The sequence below is a fragment of the Elgaria multicarinata genome, chromosome 2 (genome assembly GCF_023053635.1).
Source record: "Elgaria multicarinata webbii isolate HBS135686 ecotype San Diego chromosome 2, rElgMul1.1.pri, whole genome shotgun sequence".
In the NCBI taxonomy this organism is placed as follows: Eukaryota; Metazoa; Chordata; class Lepidosauria; order Squamata; family Anguidae; genus Elgaria; species Elgaria multicarinata.
The window spans coordinates 25,898,756-25,922,780 of NC_086172.1; the positions used below are offsets into that span (position 1 = coordinate 25,898,756).

A 24,025-nucleotide genomic window follows, 5' to 3' on the forward strand; every position below is an offset into this window, starting at 1 on the left:
GCTGCATTCAGACAACACGCTAACCCACACTGCAGTGCTGGTAATTATATAAAAAATGGGCACTCGTGTGCATGGGTGAGGGGAGAAGCCACCATGACTTTTCCCACCCCCCGTGATTGTCCGAACAACCCAATTAAATAGCTAATTGGGTTAAATCCGAAATTATGCAAGTGGATTTTCCCTTGCTATCTTCCCTTCTGCATCCCCCCCCCCCATGTGCCCCCTACCCTTAGACCTGATTTGGGGAAGCAGCCAGAGGGCTGCAGGGGAAAGGGGAAATGTGTTTTACCAACAATTTCCATTCTGCTGGCAGATGGCCAGCATTGGCTGCAACCCTACGTTCTCCTCTCTCATGATACCCCCACATTTTATACTAGTATAGCCAGGACAGAGAGAGCGCATTGCCATGCCCTTTTATTTATGGCAGATAGTAATGTGTGGGAGGTACAGAATCAGTTTCTCATTCTCTTGTGCTAGATTGCCCTGTACCATATGCAGTTTCAGTCTTGTCTTGGGACTGAGGCGCTGCTGCAATCTCAGAAGAGCCAGTTGTGATTGGGGCAGCTCTGACAGTCTGAGAGGACACCAGCCAGGAACTATGTTGGATCTCTGAAATCTTCCCGATATCCCTGATCTCTACATGTCTACAGCAGTTGCTTTTCAGACTCATGAATTCGGTCACCTTTGCACAGCTTGGCCCTTTATAAATAATAAGCTTTTTTGTGTGTATTTGAAACTCCCGTTAACTGTATTTATGCTGTTCCTTTTAGGAAATTTTGGCCAACGACTGCATCTTTCCTTGGGGAAAATAAAAAGGTATATTAAGTTTAATTTACCAGATTCCTACCTTTGTGAGTGTGTGCGTGTGTGTCTTTGAGCTTTTGAACTGGGTAAAAGAAAACAGCACCATGTATATGTGTTGACTTTAATGCACTGCTCTTTTAGTTGGTATCTGCAACTTTCCTTAATGGTATGTCAATAATTTTTACAGTATACAGTTCTTCCAGGGACAGTTAATTCATAGTTCCAGTAGCATGGCTCCAAGGACATGTAATATTTACAATTACCTTTGCTGTCTTTATCTCACTTGTTTGATTGTGAAACGATCCCCAGATGATTGCTTCATTAGAAGATCCAATCTAATAAATCATTGGTTTGGCTGGAAGCTTTTTTGCTGTTCCATTTTAGATGTGCCTTTTCTGAATATGGGTTAAGTGGTGCTTCTCCTGCTAAAACAAAATCTTTCCTTCCCATATGGAGACTAAAATGCAGATGTGCAGTGAGTACACAGTCGCCTTGCCAGAGGCAAGTCGCCGCATTGTCACTAAATAGAGGGTGGGGCAGAGGTGGGGAGGCTTTGCTGTGCAGCGTAGACTCCGTCCCCTCAGACTAGCTCAACCTAATGATATCAGTTTCGGTTCATACTAGTTTGCATCCAGTGTTAGTCCTCCTCCTCCTCCTCCTCCTATATTTATTTGGATCGAGGTGGGGAACAACATACGTAGAGTAGAAAGTTGAAATGATTTGGACTCGAGTTAGACTAACATTGGATACAACCCACTGGCTGCTAGGGGCCAAAGCACAAGGGTTGTTTCTGCATTACATTGACTAGGCTGGGCACCCCCACATATCTCTACTGCTCTGGACCCCCCCACTGCCGCCTGCGTTGCCATTTATCAACGGTGTCAGTGTGTTCTTCCAACAGACACTAGACTCAATTGCATAGCAAGGATTGGGGGCCACTGTTTGGTGAGGGCTGGTGGAGGTACCGTGGCTTGTTAAATTGAGGCAAACCTCAAGCAACGACAGTGTAGCACAGGTTATGTACGTGACTCAACAAGAATGTTGCAGCAGGACCACACTAATTGGGTATATTCAGCCCCAGTTGTGTCACAGATTGCTTCTCGTAAAAGAGTGACCCAAAATGGTTTGTTGGATGAGATTACTCATTCAAGGATTTTGATGGTCTCAGCTCCATTGTAATACATGGATGTCTACCAGCAACTAAAGAATTTTTAAGTTAATCATCTGGGGGAGGGAGGGTTATTGATGAAATTTAGATTATGACCAAGACCACAGTTTAGATGCCTTTCTAATATACTAAAGGAATGTAAATAACTTACAATTCAATAAACAAAAGCTACAAGTCATTGTTAGAAAATACCCTGAAAAACATTTTATTCAATATTATAGTAACCCAGAACCAAAATAACTTTCAAATAAAGATAAATATCTTCTAAAGTCATGACCCTACTGATTAGTCAACTGTAGTTTAGCTAATCAAGCAATTAAACTTAAAGCTTACAGTCCTGATCAAGCCGATTGAAAATCTCATTTTTCCTTTTTGATGTGGCTTCTTTAAATTGGAATGAATGGAGAAATTAAACAATCATGGTGTTCTAGAAGATGACGTTTTGGCACTTTTAATCCAGTATCTCTAGTTCTGAAATTGGTGTGTTTATTCTTTCAAATTCAATACACTGTTAGAGACAAAGTTAGCTGCAATCATCAATTTTCATTCTTATATTTAGGTATTGCCAAATACAAAGGATGCCTGTTTTGCTTCAGCAGTGGAATGTTTACAACAGATCAGGTAATCTCAAATTTAGGCACCTTATTTTCCTACCTATCCCATCCTATAGAGATCGATAGGACTACTTTAGCTGGGTGGTTTGAAAATTGTGGCAATGGGCTGAAGGCCTTACCTAGGAAGTATATACTTGCAGCATAATGCTGTCCATGTTTACTGTGAATAAACATGCATAGAAGTGTGTTGCAAGTGAATAGTTTATGTAATGCTGAATCAGCTCACTACCTACTGGGTAAATATTTAGTTTTGAATTTTGTTCCTATCTCTTGCTTTTCTTTATATTCCAAATTAAAAGGTGCAGATATTTTCTACTTTCCAACTTTTTTTGGTATGCATTGGTCTTTTGTTCACATCAGAAACTAATCTCTGTTTTTTTCGAAGACGCCTGGTTCACACAATCACGGCAGCCCACTGTGACTTATTTAAGGCATGGTGGATTATAGTGCGTGCCAGTGGCCATTTTGAATATTCAAGCCTTGGTGGGCAGGTGCCATGGTTTATCATGATGTCCGAACCCAGCAAAGGTGGGTTGTTGGCATGGTTAGCAAACCACCCACAACCCTAAAACAGGGAATATCTCAAAGCTTTCTAACTCTTGTTCCCCATCCCTGGCCTCATGTGGCCCTCCATATATTTTTGGATTGCAACTCCCATCAGCACTAGCCCACATAGCCAATGTTGTGGGATCATGGGAGCTGCAGTCCAACGTTTGCAGGGCTACACATTCCCCATCCCTGTGGTAATAGGATTTGCTTCATTTAAGTAGAAGCTGCACTAATGAAGAGACGCCCTCTAAAGATCATCACTATAAAACATTCAAAAAGCTAATTGTTGTTTGTTCTTTCCTCAATATTCCTCAGTCCTAGAACTGTCATAGAATAATTGAGTTGGAAGGGGCCTATAAGGCCATCAAGTCCAACTCAATGCAAGAATCCACCTTAAAGCATACCTGACTGATGACTGTCCAGTTGCCTCTTGAATGCCTCTAGGGTGGGAGAGCCCACGACCTCCCTAGGTAACTGTTTCCATTGTCGTACTGCTCTAACAGTCAGGACGTTTTTCCTGATGTCCAGCTGGAATCTGGTTTCTTGTAACTTGAGCCCATTATTCCGTGTCCTGCACTCTGGGATGATTGAGAAGAGATCCTGGCCCTCCTAGTATAACAACCTTTCAAGTACTTAAAGAGTGCTATCATGTCTCCCTTCAGTCTTCTCCAGGCTAAATATGGCCAGTTCTTTCAGTCTTTCCTCATAGGGCTTTGTTTCCAAACCCCTGAATTATGCATCTGTTCTTAGTTTTCATTGGTGTGGCGCAAGTTTTATTCTGTTACATGTCTCCAATGATAAGAGGACAGGGTTGATTCATTCTTCAGAAACCAAAGATAACTTGCTTAAATTTTGTAAAAGAAAAAAATGTCTTCCCAATAGTACAACTTTTACACCTGCTGACAAACTGAAGGTGATCCAGCAGACCTTTGAGGAGATCTCGCAGAATGTACTCGAGAATCTTCATGAAGATTTCCTTTGGTCCATGGATGATTTATTTCCTGTTTTTCTGTATGTGGTGCTACGAGCCAGGTGGGTAAATTCACCTTTTTAAAAATGCACTGAATCTTGTGATTAACTTTTGCAGTGAATATTCCAGCTTTATTGCTTAATAAAACACAGCGCTGGTTCAACTTGTATTCAAGCTGTGTGTTCCAATTGCATTTTATCCATTTCACATTTCCTGTCTCTGATCCAATGCCAGTAGTGTAAACTCTTATATGGGGAATGGGATATATTTAGTTTTTCATTTATTATAGAATTTATGAGCAGAGATATCAGAATGACGTCCAATAAGTTTAAATGCAGAATCCAAAAATGTTTACAATAACAGCAAGAACATCGATAAGACAGTGGCTGGAATATAGTCCTTAGTCAAGGAAGGCTTGCCTGAAAAAGAAAAGTCTTACACAAACTCTGAAAACAAATTAATGTTTGGTGCATACCTGATCTCAGTTGGGAAGGCATTCTTCATATGTTACTTGGAAATGGAACAGCTTGGGGAATAGCTGTCCTAGTACTCTCCTTTAGGGGTATATTAATGTGGATAGGTGTGTGCTCCAGCAAAGGGAAGAAGAAACCAGGTGTGTGTTTCAGCATTGGGGCTACACAACAGAAGAGTACCGAACAAATGCAGGCTCACAAAATGATTTGAGCATTGGGAAGGGGCGGAGGCGTGTCACTCACCACACACAATTTCCAGTCGGTAACTGATTCTAGTGCATCTGCGTTATAGCATTGAGTATCCTTGAGATTTTCCCCAGGTACAAAATAGCACTTACGTAGTACTAAGAACCGGTGTTACCCTTGTAGCAGACATGCAGCCTCAGTGGAAAGGTAAAGCACAGGTATGTTGCACAGCACTCTGAAAATTGATCAAATGGAAATGCCCCACGAGTCTAACAATTTGAGAGCAGCTTGCATACAGGAATTAGCATGGTGAGAAAAGCAGTCACTGCAAATGCTAAGCCATAGCGTAGTTATTCACAGCTTGGGACTCCAATGTCTCTGGAGTCCCAATGTCAAAGCCTCATTGCTTGGTAAAATCTGAAATAAGGTAATGTGTCCATGTTTAAATAAATAAATAAATAATCTGCATTTGGTAGCACAGAGATGTACAATACTACAATTGTGTAGAAACCTAACCTTCAAAGACAGGAAGGCAGGCTAGAGGACTCTCTATTACATGACAAGATGGCTTCCTGATGATTTCGTTCTTGAGAAGGTCATGTGAAATGCTGTGTGGTTGAATGCAAGCTATGTTTCATTTGTTACAGGATAAGGAATTTGGGGTCTGAAGTGCACTTGATTGAGGACCTCATGGATCCCTATCTCCAGCATGGGGAACAAGGCATTATGTTCACCACTCTGAAGGCAAGCCTTATATATTCATCTCTATTTCTTAAAATGATCATCTGGTATTTATTCTGTATCTAAAAATGTTTATACCAGCCTTCCCCAACCTGCTCCTTTCTTGATGTCATGGACCGCAACTCCAAGCATCCCCCAGCCGGCTTGGCTTGCTAGGGGATGCTGGAAGTTGTAGTCCAGCACATTTAAAAGGCACCAGGTTGACAAGGGCTGATTTACATCTAGAGCCGTTTGAAGTTTCAGTTTCTTGCCTGCTTTCATTGCAAATACAAAGTCTACATACTTTTGTCCTTACTTTTGTAACCAACCAGTAGGCCCTAACTTGGAAGTCTAAAAACCACAAACCTGACAATAGTCCATGGACAAAAAGTTATTGGGAGGTACAGATTTATGCTGATATTGCTCAAACTTTTAAAATATCACATCTCGTTTGTTGATATTATAGTCAGGAAAATATATAGCCACCTTTCTTCCTTGTCAATTGCAGGGTGGTGTACAAATACAATTAAAAGTAATAAAAACACCAAAACGACATCATTGTAAAACAAAGAAGGCAGCTGATACAATAAAACAGACAAAAACAGCCAATTAAAATGCCTGGGCAGGGAAAAAGGGTTTTAAACTGGGCTGGGTATTCCATAATTGGAGAGCTATAATCACGCATGCAACAATCTGAGATACATGGCAACCTAAGAGAGGGTGTTCTTGATACAGGCATCCTGACTATGGAAGTCCCTCCCTCAGAATACATAGGCGGCACCAAGTTTTACAAGCTTTCAGCACCAACTAAAAACCTGTCTGTTCACCCAGGCTTTTTATTGATTTTTTTTTTTTGCTGTGTCATGTAAATTCTTATTTATTTGTCCTACTGGTATTGCATTGAGGAGGGGGTTGAACTCGATGGCCTTATAGGCCCCTTCCCACTCTACTGTTCTATGATTCTATGGTTGATGTATGATTTTATTGTCTTTTATTGGTTGTACATGACTTTGGGATTATTTCATAACGAAATGCAGGTAATAAATAATAACGTACCCAAGGTATTTGGATAAAATATAGCTCTTGGTAAAAAGAAAAAAGGAACAGAAAGGAAGTTTTTGTGAAATTTCTTTGACTTGATAGATTAGTTGTGTAAATGTTGTTGTTGTTGTTGTTATTTATTACATTTATATACCGCCCCATAGCCGAAGCTTTCATGTAGTTCTGTTCCTTAGAGGAGAGCTTATGAAGCAACACATCTGTACCACTAATTATACAAATACTAACTGTGTTCAATCAAAGCTCTTGCTATAGACCCGGTTCGCATGTCACAGCTGCTAATTATGGGTTAATCCACAATTCACAGGGATGTGCACTGCTTCCATTTTTTCTAAACAACCTCCAATTGGAGGTTGTGAGTGTGTGAGCATGGAACGATGGGATGTTTAGGGGCTAAATAACATGATTTATTGTTGGGTTAACTGCTGGGTTGTTTAGCCCCTAAAGAAGCCAAAGGTCCAGGTTTACACATTCACAGAAAATAGAAGTGGCTTGCACATGGCCTACATTCCAACAAATCCTGGGTTAATTATTATTAACCCAGGATTTGCCACTGAGCGCTGCTGTGACCCGCGAACATTCCCAAAGTCTTGTTTTCACAGGGATGGGTCTAGAATTATAATGCTGTTTCTATGCACGTTTACTCAGAATTAACCCCACTATGTTCAGTGTAGCTTATTTTCTAGTAAGTGTGTTAAAGATTATAACCTAAATTAATTGAACTTTGATCCCATTGAAATATGACTTCACTCCCATTGATTTCAGTGCAAATTAAATTCAATGGATTAGGGATGTATGAGAATTTTGTGCATGTTCAGAAATCATTTGAAAATGTCATGTTCATAATTCGAAGTGTGAGCAGTAGAATTTTTTTGAGAAATGTTTGCAAATTCACAAAAAGTGCATTTGCTTTTAAAAAATGTACATTTTTCAATGAAAACCTTTGCGAGTATATTTTTGTATTTTACTCTTTTGTATTATAGAGTTTTTGTATGCTTATCTGTATTGTTGGTATATGCATTGGTATAGTTGATATGACTATGATGGTTGAAACAACAAATAAGCAAACTTGGCACATTTTTCACAAATGTGCATGTTTACGTTTTAGTCAATGGAGGAAAGTGTGCACTTTTAAAAAAATATGCACTGTAATGCAAATTTTCCCCATTCAAATTGCACACTTTTCCCGTTTGAATGAACTGAAAAATAGTTTAAAAAACAGAACAAGGTGAAACAACTTTGAAACTGCATTTTGGAGAATTTTAGTGAGCTTGAAAATCAATGATTCTCCCATCCCTAGTCTGGATCCAACCCACAGAAAATATTTTCAGCTAAATCTGATTAAATACAACTCTTTTTTCAGGCATGTTATTACCAGATTCAACATGAAAAGCTTACCTAAATCTTTCTCCTAAACATGGAAGACTCTTTTGAACGGAGGTTTTATCCTTTTTTTCGGAAATCACTTAAAATGGAGAAATAAATCATCATGCTGTGGCTGTCAATCCTAGACCTTCTTCAAGGACATAAAAAGCAAAGCCTTAAGATCGATCAACGGAAAAGAGAAAATACAGAGGAAGCAAAAGATACTTTGCATAGCAGCTGGGAAGGAAAAATTATGTGTCGTATGTCATCTACATGGAATCCATATAAAAGCATAGTCCAGGGATGTACTGTACTGTCCATTTTGTGCTTTTGAAGGATTGAAATGCACTATAAAACCACTCAGTGTCTTTCTAAATTAAACTGCCTACGTTTGTGCATCTCTAAGAAAATAGTTGACATGAGTCGTGTGCTGCATTTCTTGCTCTAAATGTCTGTGGAATCCCTTTCTGTAAGTCAGGTTACTGCTAGGAGCTACAAGTGCTTCTGTGGAAACCATCCAAATCCAGTGGCCTGTCTAATTCCAGAGTGGTAAGAATATGCGAGCTGATGCTTTTAAAAAAATTCTTTGCTGGCCATTTAACATTAAGGAGCACTGGTCATATTGAATGTCGGCACTGAATTTGGAGTTTATTATGTTTACAGAACTCGTGGTATTCATACTTCTGAGCCTTGGCAATCCCAGGACTCAAGGTGAACAAAATATCCAAGTTTTAAATGAAACAGTTCCTTTGTGTGAACCCCAGGTGGTCTCAATAAACATATGCTCAGTCAAGATTAAGATATCTGTTTAACATGCGCTGACTTCAGCCCCTATCTTCTGCTATGCCTATTTGGTGAAAGAAACACCCTTTTTAATGCTATTTTTGTTGAAGCACTGTTTAAAAAAAAAACCCCACACAGAATGTTTATGTCATTGTTCTTGTGACTTTTCCCTTGGTCTATATGGATAATGGTAGCTGACATCTTGGATAAAACAGGTGCTGTTCTTTATTATGTCTGTCACATATAAGTGGGAGATGTGGAAAATATTCTTCTGGCTAAAATTAACTTCAGTTAGTATAGCCGATGCAAATAACTTCTGGACATCTGAATCATGGCTTGTGTGTAGCTCCTTTATTTAAAAAATATGGTGGGAGCTGTGACTGTAAATGGAGCAGTTTTCATAATAAACAATATTGCTAATTCTCTGATTTCTTTTGTGACCATCAATACAAGTCCTGTTTTGATGCAGTTCCATGATCATTCCAAGGGGTTTCTTCTGTAAAGAGAGCTATGATTAATTCTGCTATCGTTAGTAATTGTTATAAAGGCTGTTTCAGTTTCTCCCTTAATAAGAGCTTTCTGATTTAAAGTAAATTACTGATGTAAATAGCCCGTTTTATTCTGAATGCCGTTTGAAGTCGTTTCAGGTAGGTGCTCTTAGAATGAAGATTTCAGTGATGCTTGAGCAAAATCTGGCTCTAAGCCTGAAATCCTTGTAAACTTTGTTAGCATTGTACTATAAGGTACTTATGGAAATTAATAGTAAAAGTTTAATTGCTATTAGCAGAATTACAAATGGAGGTCTATTACTTAGCAGTGAAGGATATTTCCAAAATATTCCAAATGTATTTCAATAATACTTTGCTCTCTTGCTGTAATTTGACAACATTCTATTTATGCTTCTAAGCAGGTGTCACAGTGTAGTAGCTGAAACCTTAAGTTATAAATTATTATGGATAGAGACAGTGGGAAGCTATGCAAAATTGTCTCTTTGTTATTATTCCACTAAAGGTTAGTGGTTATTCAACTAATGGGAAAAATCAATGAATAGGGAGAAGACTGATACAATGTTTGTTTTATTTATTTATTTATTTATTTATTATTGCATTTATATCCTGCCAATATCTCTGACAAAACATCAAATCTTTCAAACATTCATATGTCTTGCAAAACATATCTTCACATTTTCTGAAGAAGTATTCCAGCATCCTTCTGAAAACAAATCCATTCTGAGATCAGTTAATGAAGCCTTCTAAATAAAAACAAAATCCAAATTGTCTGAAAAAGGCATTGAAAACCACACATATCTGTAGAAAAGTAGGACATGACCTAAAGTGTACCTAAAAGAAAAAAATTCTTCACACTTTATCAGTCGACCCCCTTCTATTCCTAATAGCATAGATTGGAACTTGATAGATCTTTTAAGGACATTATGTGATGATCTTTCACATAGTATTTTAATAATTGCTGTGGAAGTCCTTTTTTTCCCTAAGAGATTTTTGAGAGGGTAGGAATTTCCCCCTGAAACATTAACAATGAAATACCTTAATAAAGTTTGGACGAGGAAAAAAAGTAGAACTGTACATGGGAAGAAAAAAACCAAGACATTTCACTAGGGCTGGATAAAAGGAAAGCCAAAGTCTGTAATGTGTCAGGTACTTAAGAAGCCCTAGGAGCTGTCTGGTGGAGAACTCAGAACTAAAGGCAACGGGTCTGTACTGTAGTCCCCGGGAAATGAGTGGCAAGGATGTTGCCCCAGCAAAAATAAGGTACAGTAAAGATCTCCATTCTTCTTTGTAGTCTGCACAGATCCAGCTTTGGAAACGTTTAGCACTTTTATGCTGCTCTTTTTATCAATCCAAAATTATAAGGTTGATGAAAGCAGATTGGCTGAGTATTGAAGTTTCTTGTTCAGTCTAGATAAAGTACATACATTCCCTATTCCCTTTTAGCCCTATGATTCTGTTATTTTGTTCTTAAACCGAAAACACTCTAGATGAGTGTATTGCTATACCTAAATCTCAGTTCTTTGAGGATGTATAATCCTAAATCAGACAAAACCAAACCATCTCTCTTGAACCTCCAGAATCCAGTTGTTAGATATAAGAATAGTTAAAATAAGTGTTGTATTATTAACTCATATTATACAACCTTATAGCCCTAAGCAGCCTTTCAGCCTGAGCACATGAGGGTTAAAGGCGTGATGGCAGACAGACAAGCCCTGCACAGCCAGCTCCTCTGTAGATCTTCATGCATTGAGTACGAAGGTTTATTATTTATTTATTTATTTATTTACAATATTTATATACCGCTCCTCATTGAAAATTTTGGAGCGGTGTACAAGGTGACATAAATATTAAATCAAAAGGCAATTCAACTGACACTTGAACTTAAGCTGTTTCATAATACTTTTGTAGCTCAACGTTAAAGATAATGTTGCAATGGTTATTCTGAACTTCTGTGATGTGTATCTTGAACATAATGAAAATTCTAAGCTCATCACATAAAGACCATTAACAAATAATGTTTTAAAGAGAAACTTATAAATTCTTATTTAGTTCATATGCTTATCACTACTACAGGGAATTTTGGTGTGTATAGTTGTTTGGGTGATAAAATACAGGTCATTCAGGTAAAAACTGATTCTGTGTTTTTAAGGGTGCAAGACTAAGGAAGTAAATCCTTTTGTACTCATTACGGCATACATCTGAGTAAATGTATTTAAAATCACACTATAAATCTCTTCCCTTGGTTTGTAAGTGCTCAGGAGCCTTCAATAACAACACATGGTTGTATCTTACAATGTTTAAGAGCTAGAATATTTTTCTTTAGTTTCATAACTTCTTTATAGTATTCTATGCTTTAATTATCTTTAGTTCATTAATTGCTGAAAACAAGTTAAATGTCTGAGTGGATTATTCCTCGGCCATGTTATTAGGAAGTAATTGCTCGCTAAAGAGAATCCCATAATTAAATGGGCATAGATTGGTTTGAACAACTTGAGTTGCATTGCTGTGCAGAATGGCGTGGGTGACATGATGTACCTGGCTAACAAATGGATATTCTTCCTTTCTTCTGAGACTGTCTCGCTTAAATCTCTTCCATGTACCTAAACTGGTATATCTCTGAAGGACTGCTACTTGAATATATACTTTTGAAATACTGCCCATGTTTCTTACTCGTAAATTCAGGCAGAAGCACCACAGGGGTCAGAATCAACATTCGGAACGATGGAGAGACGCTGAAATCAAGTAAATGCTTTTTCAAGCTGATCTTTGTATGAGAAAATGGTTAAGGAGCTTTGTGGCTTTCTTGGTAATGAGCCATGCTAAGGTTACGTTTCTACGGATTAAAAAGGGAAGGATGTCCCTAGATTAGTTAGAGCAGTAAGGTGACTGAGGTTACTAATATCCAGCAAATGTCTTCCCCAGCAGTTCTAGGAGACTGGACAGTATTATAAATTCTTATAAGGAATCATGCTCCCTTCGGGATAAGCAAGACATCTCATAGAGGAGTTTCAACGGCAGTTGTGAAATTCAACTGCGACTCAATACCAGGTAAGGCAATTTATTTTTCTTTGGGAGCCGATGATTAATGAATGATGTCCAAAATCCAGTCTGTTAGATTAAAAAGAAAGATCCAGGATCCTTAAGCGGTAAAGTTATTACTTAAAGGAAGATAATTTCAAGTTAATTCTAAAAGGGAATGATCTGTGGGGTACGGTAGGAAGGGGGAAGTATATATTTTTCAATACTTCGTAAAAACCTATATTCATCTGAGTGTCAAATGTATATGAAGAAGCAGCAGCCAGCTTTGAGTTTGCATGCGCCCTTCTCCTCCAGCATAGCTATGGGGAAGAGATTGGAAGCATCTGCTTCATGATTTAAATTAACCATGGTTTATCATTATGTATAAACGGAGGATACTGCTTAGTTTAAATTATGATTCATTGAAACAAATCGGGGTCATCAACCACAGTTTGATCTTGGTTTGTTTCAGTAAACTAGGGGTGGGGAACCTGAGGCCCAGGGGCCAAATTCTTTGGGTCTCATTTTGTCCCACCAGAGTTCACCAGATGACCACACCCATTTTCCTTGGTCCCACCTCGTTTTCCTCCCACCTCTAATTGTTTGGTGGTTTCCTGACTTTTGTGCTTTGTTTTTTACACATTCCAAAATGTTGAAATGCCTCTCTTGTGGCTTAGCTATTGGCAGTAAAAGCTTTAAGCTGTGACATGCTGGTATTTGGGGTTTTGATTGTATTTTTGGCCCCACCCCTTTTGCCTTCAGCCCCACCCACCACTAGAATGTGGCCCCTGAGAGCTTATTTGAAACTGAAATTGGCCCTTGGGCTGAAAGAGGTTCCCCACCCCTGCAATGAATCGTAGTTGAAACTAACCACAGTTTTTCTCTTTTGGATGTAACAATAAGCCTTGGTTAGTTTGAAAACATGAGCTTCCTGGAGCTTTTTTAAATCTCAAAACTGCACCAGAGGAGAGGCATAAAAACCCCAGGATGCTGATATAGTTTAGCATTACATCTAAACTGGGCCATTGCATGTGTGAGTAGATGGGCTCTAAAATGTTTCAGATAGTTTGTGGATTACCTGTGCATTTAAGTTGGGATTCCTTTCAGAGTTTTTTTTTTTCATTTTTACTATATTAATATAGAAAAATTTCAGATTTGTCTAAATCTATAAAACAGAATATACAACTCGTTAAACAAAGACATAGTCACATAGATAAATGTCATTGTTGCCAGACATTCTGAGAAAGTGTCAAAGTCTCAAAGCGAGGGAAGCACATGGACATAATGACTGTGTCTGATGATAATATTATAAAAAGTGGTATCTTAAACCAGAGTCAATCCAAAAACAAAAAGGGTTTAAGAAAATTCGTATGATACAATGTTCAAGGTTCAAATAGAGCTTTACATGCTAAAATAAAATAACTAATCCATAAAAAGTATTAATAAACACTTGGCAATGTAAATATTTAATTCTATAACAAATACATAAAATTGAAATACAAACTAAATGGTCCACAAATGTAAAACATACAGCTATCCCAAACATGTTTCGACCCACAGGGTCTTCGTCAGTGGGATAAATCTTTTTATAGCATTCTAACTTTTGCAAATAGTTAATATTGAATTTGTTATATAAATTAAGAAGGGCAAGTCTAATTGATTGGTAATTTTATAATTTCATTTTCAATCTTAAACCAAAAGAGTTGAGCAAATGGTCAAGTCCAGCAGTAATGGAGATATGTACCAATGGCTGCACACCCCCAACTCCTTTCAGAGTTCAGTTCAGTTGAAAGCTCAAGGATATATTAGGTCTGATAAGAACTGTTACCTGAACAATTTCAGGCTATTTTTAGGAATGCCATAGCAACCCTGCTTCTAACGCCTGTATATGAAAGTATCTTTGTTTTGACAACTGCGCTTTCCCATTTAAGATGGCATTAGTTCCTTACCTATAGGAAAATAAACTCAGCACGACTGAAGCAAGCTAACACTCTTAGCCCCAAAGTATATAAGTTTAGAACTCCTACACAGCAGGAAGTGAATTTGTTGACGTGGGCACCATGGAGCAGTTTGAAAGGCGAATCTGTCATCTTTCTGGAAACCCCCCTTCCTGCAAATGGGATGCTGTTTGACCTTGAACATATGTGACAAATATAGAGGCACAGGCCGACCTGCCCCAAACTGGGTTGTGTCATTTGGATTGCTAATACGCAACTCTGACGTAGGGTGGAGCTGATAGACTAAGCTCTGTTGCAGCATTCTTCAAGATGAGTGGTAAGATTAAGTGGGTGATAGTCTGAAAGAAAGGCATTAAGCTGAGCAGCAGGGTGTATGCGTGTGACACAGACTCCTTTGCTCAGAAATGCACACGTGCCCTGGGCTATAGGAGGGTACGAGGATAAGTCTGGATGAGTTTTATGCCTGGCTATTTTAATGCACAGCTATGGTTTTGCAATGCTCAGGCCTTTGGGGTTCTATATAATAAGAGAATTGGAGTACTCAATCCTAAACCTATTTTTGTTGTTGTTGTTGTTTATATAATGAATATATTGCATTTGTGATTGCTTGCTTTTTTTCAAAATCATAAAGGACTTGTATGGAAAATTCACCTATGAATGACAAGTGAAGTCTTTGGAACTTGAACAGACCAAATTGTTGGACTTCTGAAGCCCAGTTAACGGAATTTTGTCTTTCTAAGCAAAATGGAAAGGAACAAACCAAACCTTGTTTGTTCTGTTGGAGTATTGAATGATCTAAAACTAGTTACTTTCTGCATTGCTTTGTATTCCTTGCATATTATTTATTATTATTATGCATAGGGTTGTATCTGTGGATGGAAACCGCTGGAAGAATGATAACGGATGTCTCCCCCCCTTCAGCCCCCCAAATCTGCTCTTTCCAGAACAGATGTGGGGGAGGGGCTGCAGGGGGTGGACACTATGGAGAAGTCCTATTGCACGTGTGTGCCTCTTCTCATGCAACTGCTAGATCCAACCAGTGTGGAAAATATATTAGTTGATTCCATTCTCTCCCCCTTCTCCTTCCCCGAAGGTAGCCTAAACAAACTGTACTCCAAAGTACAAATCAATTAGTTCTGAAACTTAGTTAATCCCTGGCCCCCGTGTATATGACAGTGGGATTGCTCCTCATTAAATATAAACCCGAATTTGCGTTGTTTCGAATGTAATAGGTAAAGATCATCACACTGCAGCAGCAACAGCTATTTATTTCCTGAATTTTTTAATAGCGCAGTTATAAATGCGCACATGCACATATACGCAGATTAGATGCTATGGAGTAGAGATGATAGAAGCTATACATTTTATATGCGGAGCTCTGCGGATTCATATAATAGACAAACCGGGAGCCGGGGGCGGGGGAAGGAACGAGGCAGCAGAGGAGGATGACGTTCCTTCGCGCCACTACGAATATGTGCATTATCGTGTTAAAAACCCAGTGCTATGGCGAGTGGATGGCTGCATCATGTGTCCTGAAACACGAATCTGCGCATTTACGTCGGGGTAAACAAGCTGTATAGACAATATATAGCCCCTGGTTTGTTCCCTGCTTTTCTGACGTGAGTGAGAGGGGGAATGGCGCCAGATCTCTTCTCTCTGACTGCAGTGCAGGCTGAAGAAAATGCTCCCTTCTCTAAAGAAAATACTAGACTAGTTATTTCAGAACGGAAAATGTGAATTAAGCGAAAGCAATGAAGTCAATCGAGGAGATCATCAGACTGGGGTGGGTGGGTGGGATCGTGTTTCCTTATCTCAGGCTGTCTTGCTGGTTCTTTTCTGCATTTGAAATGAGCACTTCTCACGGAGAAGAGACGAGTGACCCCGTGGCCTGTAGATTTTAATGGGCGACAGCACCCTCTAGTAGGCATTTTGTAGCAACGCCTCAGCTAAAACTGAAAAAAGGAGCGGGAGACGTGTGGGAGGCAGACATCGCCAAAAGGACTCACAAACATCCGTGAGTGGCCAGTAACCAGCGTGGTATAAAACGCTCGTCTGATGACGCTGCAAATTAAAGCAGAATGAACGCAGTCTAAGCTGGATAATTTGGCGGTTGAGAATTGGTTGTGGAGATCAAAATGAGCACCAACACCTGAGCATACAATAACATCTTCTGCAATCCATGAATTCAGGAGACTCCCCTCTTTGCCCTTCATGAGTAAAGGGTGATGGAAATGCGTAAGGAGGGTGTGCGTGGCCCACACGTTCCCCATTCATCACCAAGCTCTGTACGAGGTAGGGGTTATTCCCATTTTGTACACGGAGAAGTTGAGGTGGTGCTTTGCTCCACACAGCAAGTTAACAGCTGAGCTTTTGGAGCAACGCCAATGTACCTACCAGTAATCTTTCATTTCTGCTGATGGCATCCCTCAGTATTATTAAAGTTAATTGACTGACTGTATTGATCCCATTATTTATTACATATATATCCCACCTTTTCCCCTCCTTAAGGAACCCAAGGCAGCATACATAATCCTCTTCCTCTCCGTTTTATCTTCACAACAACCCTGTGAGGGTAGTGTCTGTGACTGGCCCAAAGTCACCCAGTGAGCTTCCAGGTCTGAGTGGGGACTAAAATCCAGATTCTCCAACTCCCAGTCCAACCCTCCAGCCACTACATCACACTGGCTGTCTTTTATTTATTTATTTATTTATTTATTTGATTAGACCTAAGTATATGATTAATTTGTACTGATTTAAATCCAGCAGCTAATTTTGCTGGTAATTCATCATGAAATCAGAGGATTGTCTTAAAGCAAGGATCAGGAACATGTGGCCCTCAAATGTCATTGAACTCTGACTCCCTTTATCCATGTTCTTTGGCTGGGGTTGATAGGAGTTGGAGTCCAACAACATCTTGGGGGGGGGGCACAGGTTTCCCATTCCTGTCTTAAAGTCACCAGTCCAGATTATTAACCTCTAGAATGCCTGGAACAATAAGGCCTTTTCTTATGTCCTGAAACTGTTTCTTCATTTACAAAATAGAAGTTCATAGGTTTTTTTTAAAGAATGAATAGAATCAGTCTCTCAGATGATCAGGCACTCCAATAGCCCCTTTCCTTCTACTTATTTATTTGTTTATTTGTTGCATTTACATCCTGCCTTTTTTCCTCCAAGGAACCCAAGGCAGCACACATAATCCTTCTCTCCATTTTTATCCTCACAACAACAACCCTGTGAGGTAGGTTGGGCTGAGAGGCTGTGACTGGCCCAAAGTCACCCAGTGGGTTTTCATGGCCAAGTCCCCCGGACTCCCAGTCCAACACTTTAGCCGCTACACCACACTGGCTTCTTCATCCCTAGAACGGAGAAATCAGCTGCAAAGAACCAGATTTGTCTGCCTTCCCCACTTCTCTTGTTTTCTACCTCTTTCCCTCTTCTGCTTTAGCACATGCTTGCATGAACAACCCACACCCCCTTTCTCCTCTCTCTCTTCTCTGTCACGTGCCACCCCCACCCTGTTCTCCTATGTGCAGTGATTTGCCATCTTATGGTATTAACTTTTTAGGCATTGGAGATATATCCCACATCCGATTTTTTTCATGCACCCTGATTGGGTGTGTTGACTGAATGTTTTTCTCCCTCTCTCTTCTGTTCAGCTACTTTTTTCATGCCGGTATCCAGTTTGGCAGAAGAAAGGAAACAAGTTCTAAATATAGGTCCTAAGGAGGGCAGTAAAAAGTGACAGTAATTCCTTCTTCTCTGATAAGAAGATTGAGGTAATACATCTCCTGCAGCTCCAAGTTTCCCATCTGAAAAGCAATCCAGGGAAAATGGCTGCTGCCTTGGTTTGGTAAACCTGAAGATAACGAATTGCAACATACTTTATTCCAGGTTAGTTTTTTATATTTTACTGTTTGTATACTGTTCTGTTTTCCTTCAGATTTTTTTTTGTATGGCACCACTGGATATATATTTTTCAACTACTGGCTGTTAGCCAGAATGTCTCTAAGCTGTTATATTTCTGTGTTTATCATACTTGATTATTTGTATTGCCTTTAAGTGAAATTAAAAACATTTTACACAGAGAGATCAACATGGCCCATGCCAGCTTTTGACTAGCAGCAGAGAAATTTCTTGCAAGCTCAGATAGTAAGATATTTTACAAAGCACCAGGAGGCTTGCTCAGCTTGTGTCTAGAAACCTACATTTTAGCCCAAAGACTATTATTATTATTATTATTATTATTATTATTATTATTATTTATATAGCACCATCAATGTACATGGTGCTGTACAGAGTAAAACAGTAAATAGCAAGACTCTGCCGCATAGGCTTACAGAATCACTAAGTATCAAGAATAAAAGCTCGGAACGAGAGAATCCCAACAGAGCTTAATTTTTCCTAAAGGGACTATTCGTGGTTTTGTGGTTTGAATTCCACCCCCCAACCCTTTTCTCCTTCTAGCCATGAGTTCTGACAAGACCATCTCTCTAACGTTATTTTCAAACAAACTAGAGACTGAGGTTCTTGCTGTATTAAAGAAATACGTTCTTTTCCTCTTTAATCCTTTGCTTAAAATAGATTGAGTTTAGCGCAAAGGCAGTTGGAAAAAAAACACACATTTGAATTTGTTAAAAAGAAGAATGCGGGTGCAGGTCATATGTTGCTGAGAATTGCCTTCTGTTGCCATAACGATAAAATGCTGCATACGGTTCCTCTCACCACACAACTTCTGCACCAATGATCGATGTAGCCTGTTTGCCGGAGTTGCTATCATCACCTCTGCATGCAGTTCTGAAGTGCATACTTTTTAAAAGAGAGCATTGAGGTAACGTAGACCAGATGTTCCGAAACATAGTCATGCTGAGCCTCCCTGTTGTTTTTTTTAAAAGCGCCACACTCCTCATTTGTTGCCGGGGTTGCAGAATACTTCCCCCTCAATGTCGCACTTCTGTTGTGGGGTTGTAAGGCTGGGGCAGGGTCTGTCCCATTTCTGATACGGTTTGGCTGAAGAGAGGGGTTAAAATGATTGAAATAAATAAATGCTTTGCTCAGAATTGAAAACATCAGTATTTGTTTCTTCCTCAGCTGGTGCATCCATTGCCCTTTCTATTTGGAATGTGTTTGTGTTATACATCTGTATTATGCAGCTGTGCCATTTTAAGATTTAGTACAAACAAAAGAAGCCTTTTTAAAATCTCAAGAGCGTGTGTGTGTGTGTGTGAGAGAGAGAGAGAGAGAGAGAAAGAAATGGTTCAGGACTAGAGCAAGTATATTATAGTACTAAGAAAATCCTATTTTTAAATTTGGACAAGCTCCTGAGTCAAGTCATAAACAATCTGAGCTTCTTAAAAGTAAATTACTCAAAGTAAAAGGCCCAATGGTTCCTTTTTTATTTCATTTTTAACGTTTTAAAAAGCTGTAAACTGAACACACACGTACACACTTCAAACGAAACAAGATTCCCTGGAGTTAAACATACGCGTTAAGAACAATTGAGAAAATGCAAAATGTGCCTAAATCGCACTTCACGTTACCTAAACAATTTCAGAGTTGCTTTCCTATGGTCTAGTTCAATGCCCCTCTAGTAATAGCTGTAGAAAAGAAAAATTACATAATTTAGCCAGCTGCCACCCTTCCTTATCTTGCTAGCCATTTGAGGAGAAGTGGTAGCGACAGAGGAAGGCACAGTTTAATTTTTCTAGGCTTCAGCCTTTCCTTGCAGATGTTCCTGGAGTGGTGTGGAGCCAGATCATTGGAAAGCATCTCCCAGCTGCTTTGATGCATGTGGTTCTGGCCTTGGTCCTACTGTAAGCAATAGAACCAATGTGGAGAGATGATAATCACTAGGGACCCAAAGGCAGAATCATTCTTTTCTGAGTTGAGGTCCACTGGGAGTCAGAAAGGGATATTTCCACATATATGTCCTTCTGTTATTGTATAGCTCCCCATGTTCAACTTGTGTAAAGTATCACAAAGGGAGAGCAAAAGGTGTTGCAGAAAGGTGTTTATGGAGCAAAGAGCTTCAGATGGTATTTGCCAGCAAACCAAGACTCATGTTGGGGAACGTAAGATATTTCCTCCTGTTGGTCTAGCCTGGAACAAAACTTCTTCCCTGTCCCAATTATGGTGCTCAGTCACATCTTCTCTGAGTGACCAAAACCTACCTACATCATTCCAAACAAAGGTTAATTAGATACATCTTCAGGCTGCAGTCCGAACATCTTTTCCTCTACCTGTGGTATTCCTTGTTGTCTTAAGGTAGTGGTGGGAAAACAACGTAGGGAATATACGTGTAGAGAGATCTCTTTTTGACTCTGAGAGGGTATCAACTCGGGAAAGGAATTGCGTATTACCTTCATACTGTAAATGTATCCCGACATGTATTTTGCCCCATGGTAGTTTTTTGCTTGTACAATTCTCCCATCCTCAGAGACTTTACACACGCACACACACCCCTTGATTCTACAGCATCATCAAAATCTCATGTTTAACTATCTAAGGCCCTATAAATGACTTCTTCCCGTGCTTTGTTTCCCAGTTAGGCTACTGGTTTTTATGCAGCAGATGATTCACTCAGAGAAACGAGGCGAATCCCCAAGAATGAAAGAGAAGATGGAGAAGGCTGCTCTGTTGCGCAGCCATGAAAACGGTGCCGTCCATTGTTTTATTTTGCCTTTTATAAGTGCTTGGTGTGTGTGTGGGTGGGTGGGTGGATATTAAAAAACACCATTAAGTAGATGTAATAATAGGTATTCCATTATTTTGGGTACATAAATCTCCACATGTGTATGCCACCAGACTAGAGTTGCCACCTGTATAAACTGAAAAGTCTTTTGTCTGTTTTCATAAATTTAAATGTATACGTCTATTTTAAAAAATGCCAACTGGCTAGCCTTGATGCTAAGACCAAAAAGCAAAGGTGTTTCTAGATAGTTCCACGTGCAAGCACTGGCCTGACTAGACCTGCTTATCTTCAGCAAGGTTATGGCATCATATGCCTTCAGGCCAGGCCATGGGACTAATTTCCATATGGGAATAACACAGTTTATGTAGGCAAAATTGATAATGGATGATAACAATTGTACTCTTAGCAGTGGACATGTCTCCATCATGGATGTTCCCTTTATTTCCTGTTGTCCCAACAAGAAATCTATACGAATAAATAAACTTCAGGGGGAAATGCCATAATGTTAATCTACATTGTCTGTGGGTTTTGTGACTTAGGTTTATCTCACGTTCTGTCTCTGGTCCTGCAAGAGCTGAGCCTGTTCTACAAGAGAGATGTCAATGGGGTTGGTGTCTTGTATGACCTGCTCAGATCTCCATGGCTACAGGCTCTCCTAAAGGTAAGCGCTCTTCCAAGGAGAACCAAGCTGTTTGGCAAGGATTGTGCCTCATCTTGTTAGTGCAAAGCAGCCTTCCCCAACCTGGTGCACTCCAGATGTTTTGGATTACAGTTTACAGAATTCCTGGCAAATGACCATGCTGGCTGAGATTGATGGGAGCTGAAGTCCAAATCCTCTGGAGTGTACCAGGTGGGGACATCTGGTGTATAGAAATAGATTTTTTCTGAATGTATCTTCAAGAACTACTAACTTTAACTGTTCTTCATAGTGTGGACGTAGGGGTGATCAAAGACAATTGGTGGAAAGACCATGCCATTCCCTCTGCCTGCCAATGCTAAATAATTATTACAGTTCCTTACTGTAGATATGTGTATAAATTAATGTTGTCTGTAAAATACAGATGGCCTCTGAGCCATATAAGAATGGTCATTCCAGCTCAGGCAGTGAACCACCCACAGACCAGGTTCCTGTTTTCAACTGCCTAGTACTAGCAAGTTGAGCACTTTCCAGGTTGAGCACTTTCCAGTCGTAAGCTGTTGTTCCATGACATGCAATGTTTGTGTCATTGGGGCAGTGATCAATTCCACAGCGTAGTAGTCACCTAGAACGAAGGGGCTTCTGATTGCTGAAATAATACAATTAAAATGCAATCCCATTTCGCTTTCCATATGTATGCTATGTGAAGCACAAAACTGATGTTACTTAGGATAGAGAAGCCAAATTCATGCCAGTTCCAAGAACACTTATAATGTTGGTATAAGCCAGCCTTTCACAACCTGAGGCCTGTGTGGGACAACAACTCCTACCATCCCCACATAGGGGAACGCTGGTTTAGGCTGTCTGAGTCTATACGTGTGCTTTGGGTATGGGTGTCTAAAGGATTAAAGATCTACAGATATAAACTCCACGGGTGGGGAAATGTGGCTTTATTCCTGGCCCTGTCCAAATGGATGCTTTGAGGGTGGGCAGAGAAAGTCAGGGACAGGCGAACAACCTGTATTTGCATGAAAACTTTGTCGTATATGGCATCTTAACGAGTCTTCATCTTCTAACCCTCCTACTCCTAGGTTTATGAATGCCTTCATCAGTATATCAAAAGGAGACCAGTTCCACTCACCCCCCAGGCACGAGCCCTGACCCACGAGGTGAGCTTGCTAGACTAGATTCTAAATGCAATCTTCATGGTTTCCAATTTTCCTTTCAGCAGTGGTATAGTGGAGCCAAGGCTCACCAGCATGAAGCACTGGGACGTTTTGAGTTGCACTAATGCTGACATCATCAGCCACCATCCCACACTTCACTGTTGCCTCTGAGCTTAGCTGCCAACCTAACAGTAGCCGAGCTGGGGATGGATTTTCCCAGCAAAAATACGTTGTTGTGAGCCATCCCAGTTATAATGCCAAGTATGCTGGGATGATGTGGTCTTGAATGGGTAATGAATATTCATTGGCTTTACCAAAGACATTTATAGTGCATCAGCACAGCTGTTTGCTCTCATGATCAGGACGTGCACTTCAAAATTTACCCCAACACCACTGCCTTTCAGTGTTACGATCTCCAGAAGGAGCATAGCACAGAGTGTGTTTCCCGAGCATCGTCTGTATCATTCAGCTTTATTTACAAAACTCTTAATGAGTTGTCATTCTTTTTAAGAAAACTTTTTACAAACAATATTAAGGTGGATTTATGCGACGCGGTTTGTCTTCCTCTTTCGTCCACAGGTGGTGGAGTTGTTGCGTGGAGTCCAGCAGTCTCCAGAGGTTAAAGAGCTCCGGCGACTTCTACGGGGGCCACACTTCAAGGCAAGTACTGACCCCTGAAATTGCACAGCATTGAGGGAGAAAGGCCAGGAGTACAAGGTGGTTAGTTTATTAAAATGAATCGTTGAAAAGCGGTAGTTGGGACGGTCTTGATGACTGTTTAATCACTCTGAAAGACTTAAGAAAATGGAATTGCTGGAAAAGATCCTAATGTTGAGCAACTTGAATTGAGGCATAATTATCTGTACTCAAGACAGTCCCAATAGATTAGCCCATACATTAGAAGAATGCAATGCACTAGGATCTCTAGTTTCATATGCCACAGAACAACCAAAAATCTTACCAGTAGCTTGGCATGAGTGGTGTTTAATATGCTGTAGCTGTTGGTAGGTTTCTTTCCACTCTGCATTTTTTATATATATATATATATATATATATATATATATATATATATATGTGTGTGTGTGTGTGTGTAAAGTCATCCTCAGAGGCTTTTAAATACAAGCCTTTTGGTTGCCTTCTCCTTGACATGCTAGCTTTCCATGTGCAAGAAGTTATTGATAATGGGGAATATTCAAACACATCAGGCTAAAACCCGTTATGTGAGTCGGCTTCCGTTCTTGCATTGGAATTTTCCTCCTTCTCTCCACCTGGATGCCTCCCAAATCTGCTGCAGAGGATCTCCCATCCCTCTGGAGCCACCAAGAAAGACAACCCATGGTTTGTTATTAGGTTGTGAA

The 24,025-nt window shown here is 39.8% G+C and overlaps 1 protein-coding gene across 2 annotated transcripts in view; it reads left to right on the forward strand.

The window, feature by feature from the left end:
* The window catches only part of ALS2 (alsin Rho guanine nucleotide exchange factor ALS2), a 53,876-nt gene extending 44,762 nt beyond the window's left edge, over positions 1-9,114 (forward strand). For both annotated transcript variants that reach the window (XM_063116169.1, XM_063116170.1), the window contains 5 exons: positions 771-816; positions 2,532-2,593; positions 4,018-4,167; positions 5,412-5,508; positions 7,907-9,114. In XM_063116169.1, coding sequence (XP_062972239.1) covers positions 771-816; positions 2,532-2,593; positions 4,018-4,167; positions 5,412-5,508; positions 7,907-7,945 — 394 coding nt within the window. In that variant the 3' untranslated portion in view covers positions 7,946-9,114. The remainder of the gene's footprint in view (positions 1-770; positions 817-2,531; positions 2,594-4,017; positions 4,168-5,411; positions 5,509-7,906) is intronic.
* Positions 9,115-24,025: the final 14,911 nt, after the last annotated feature.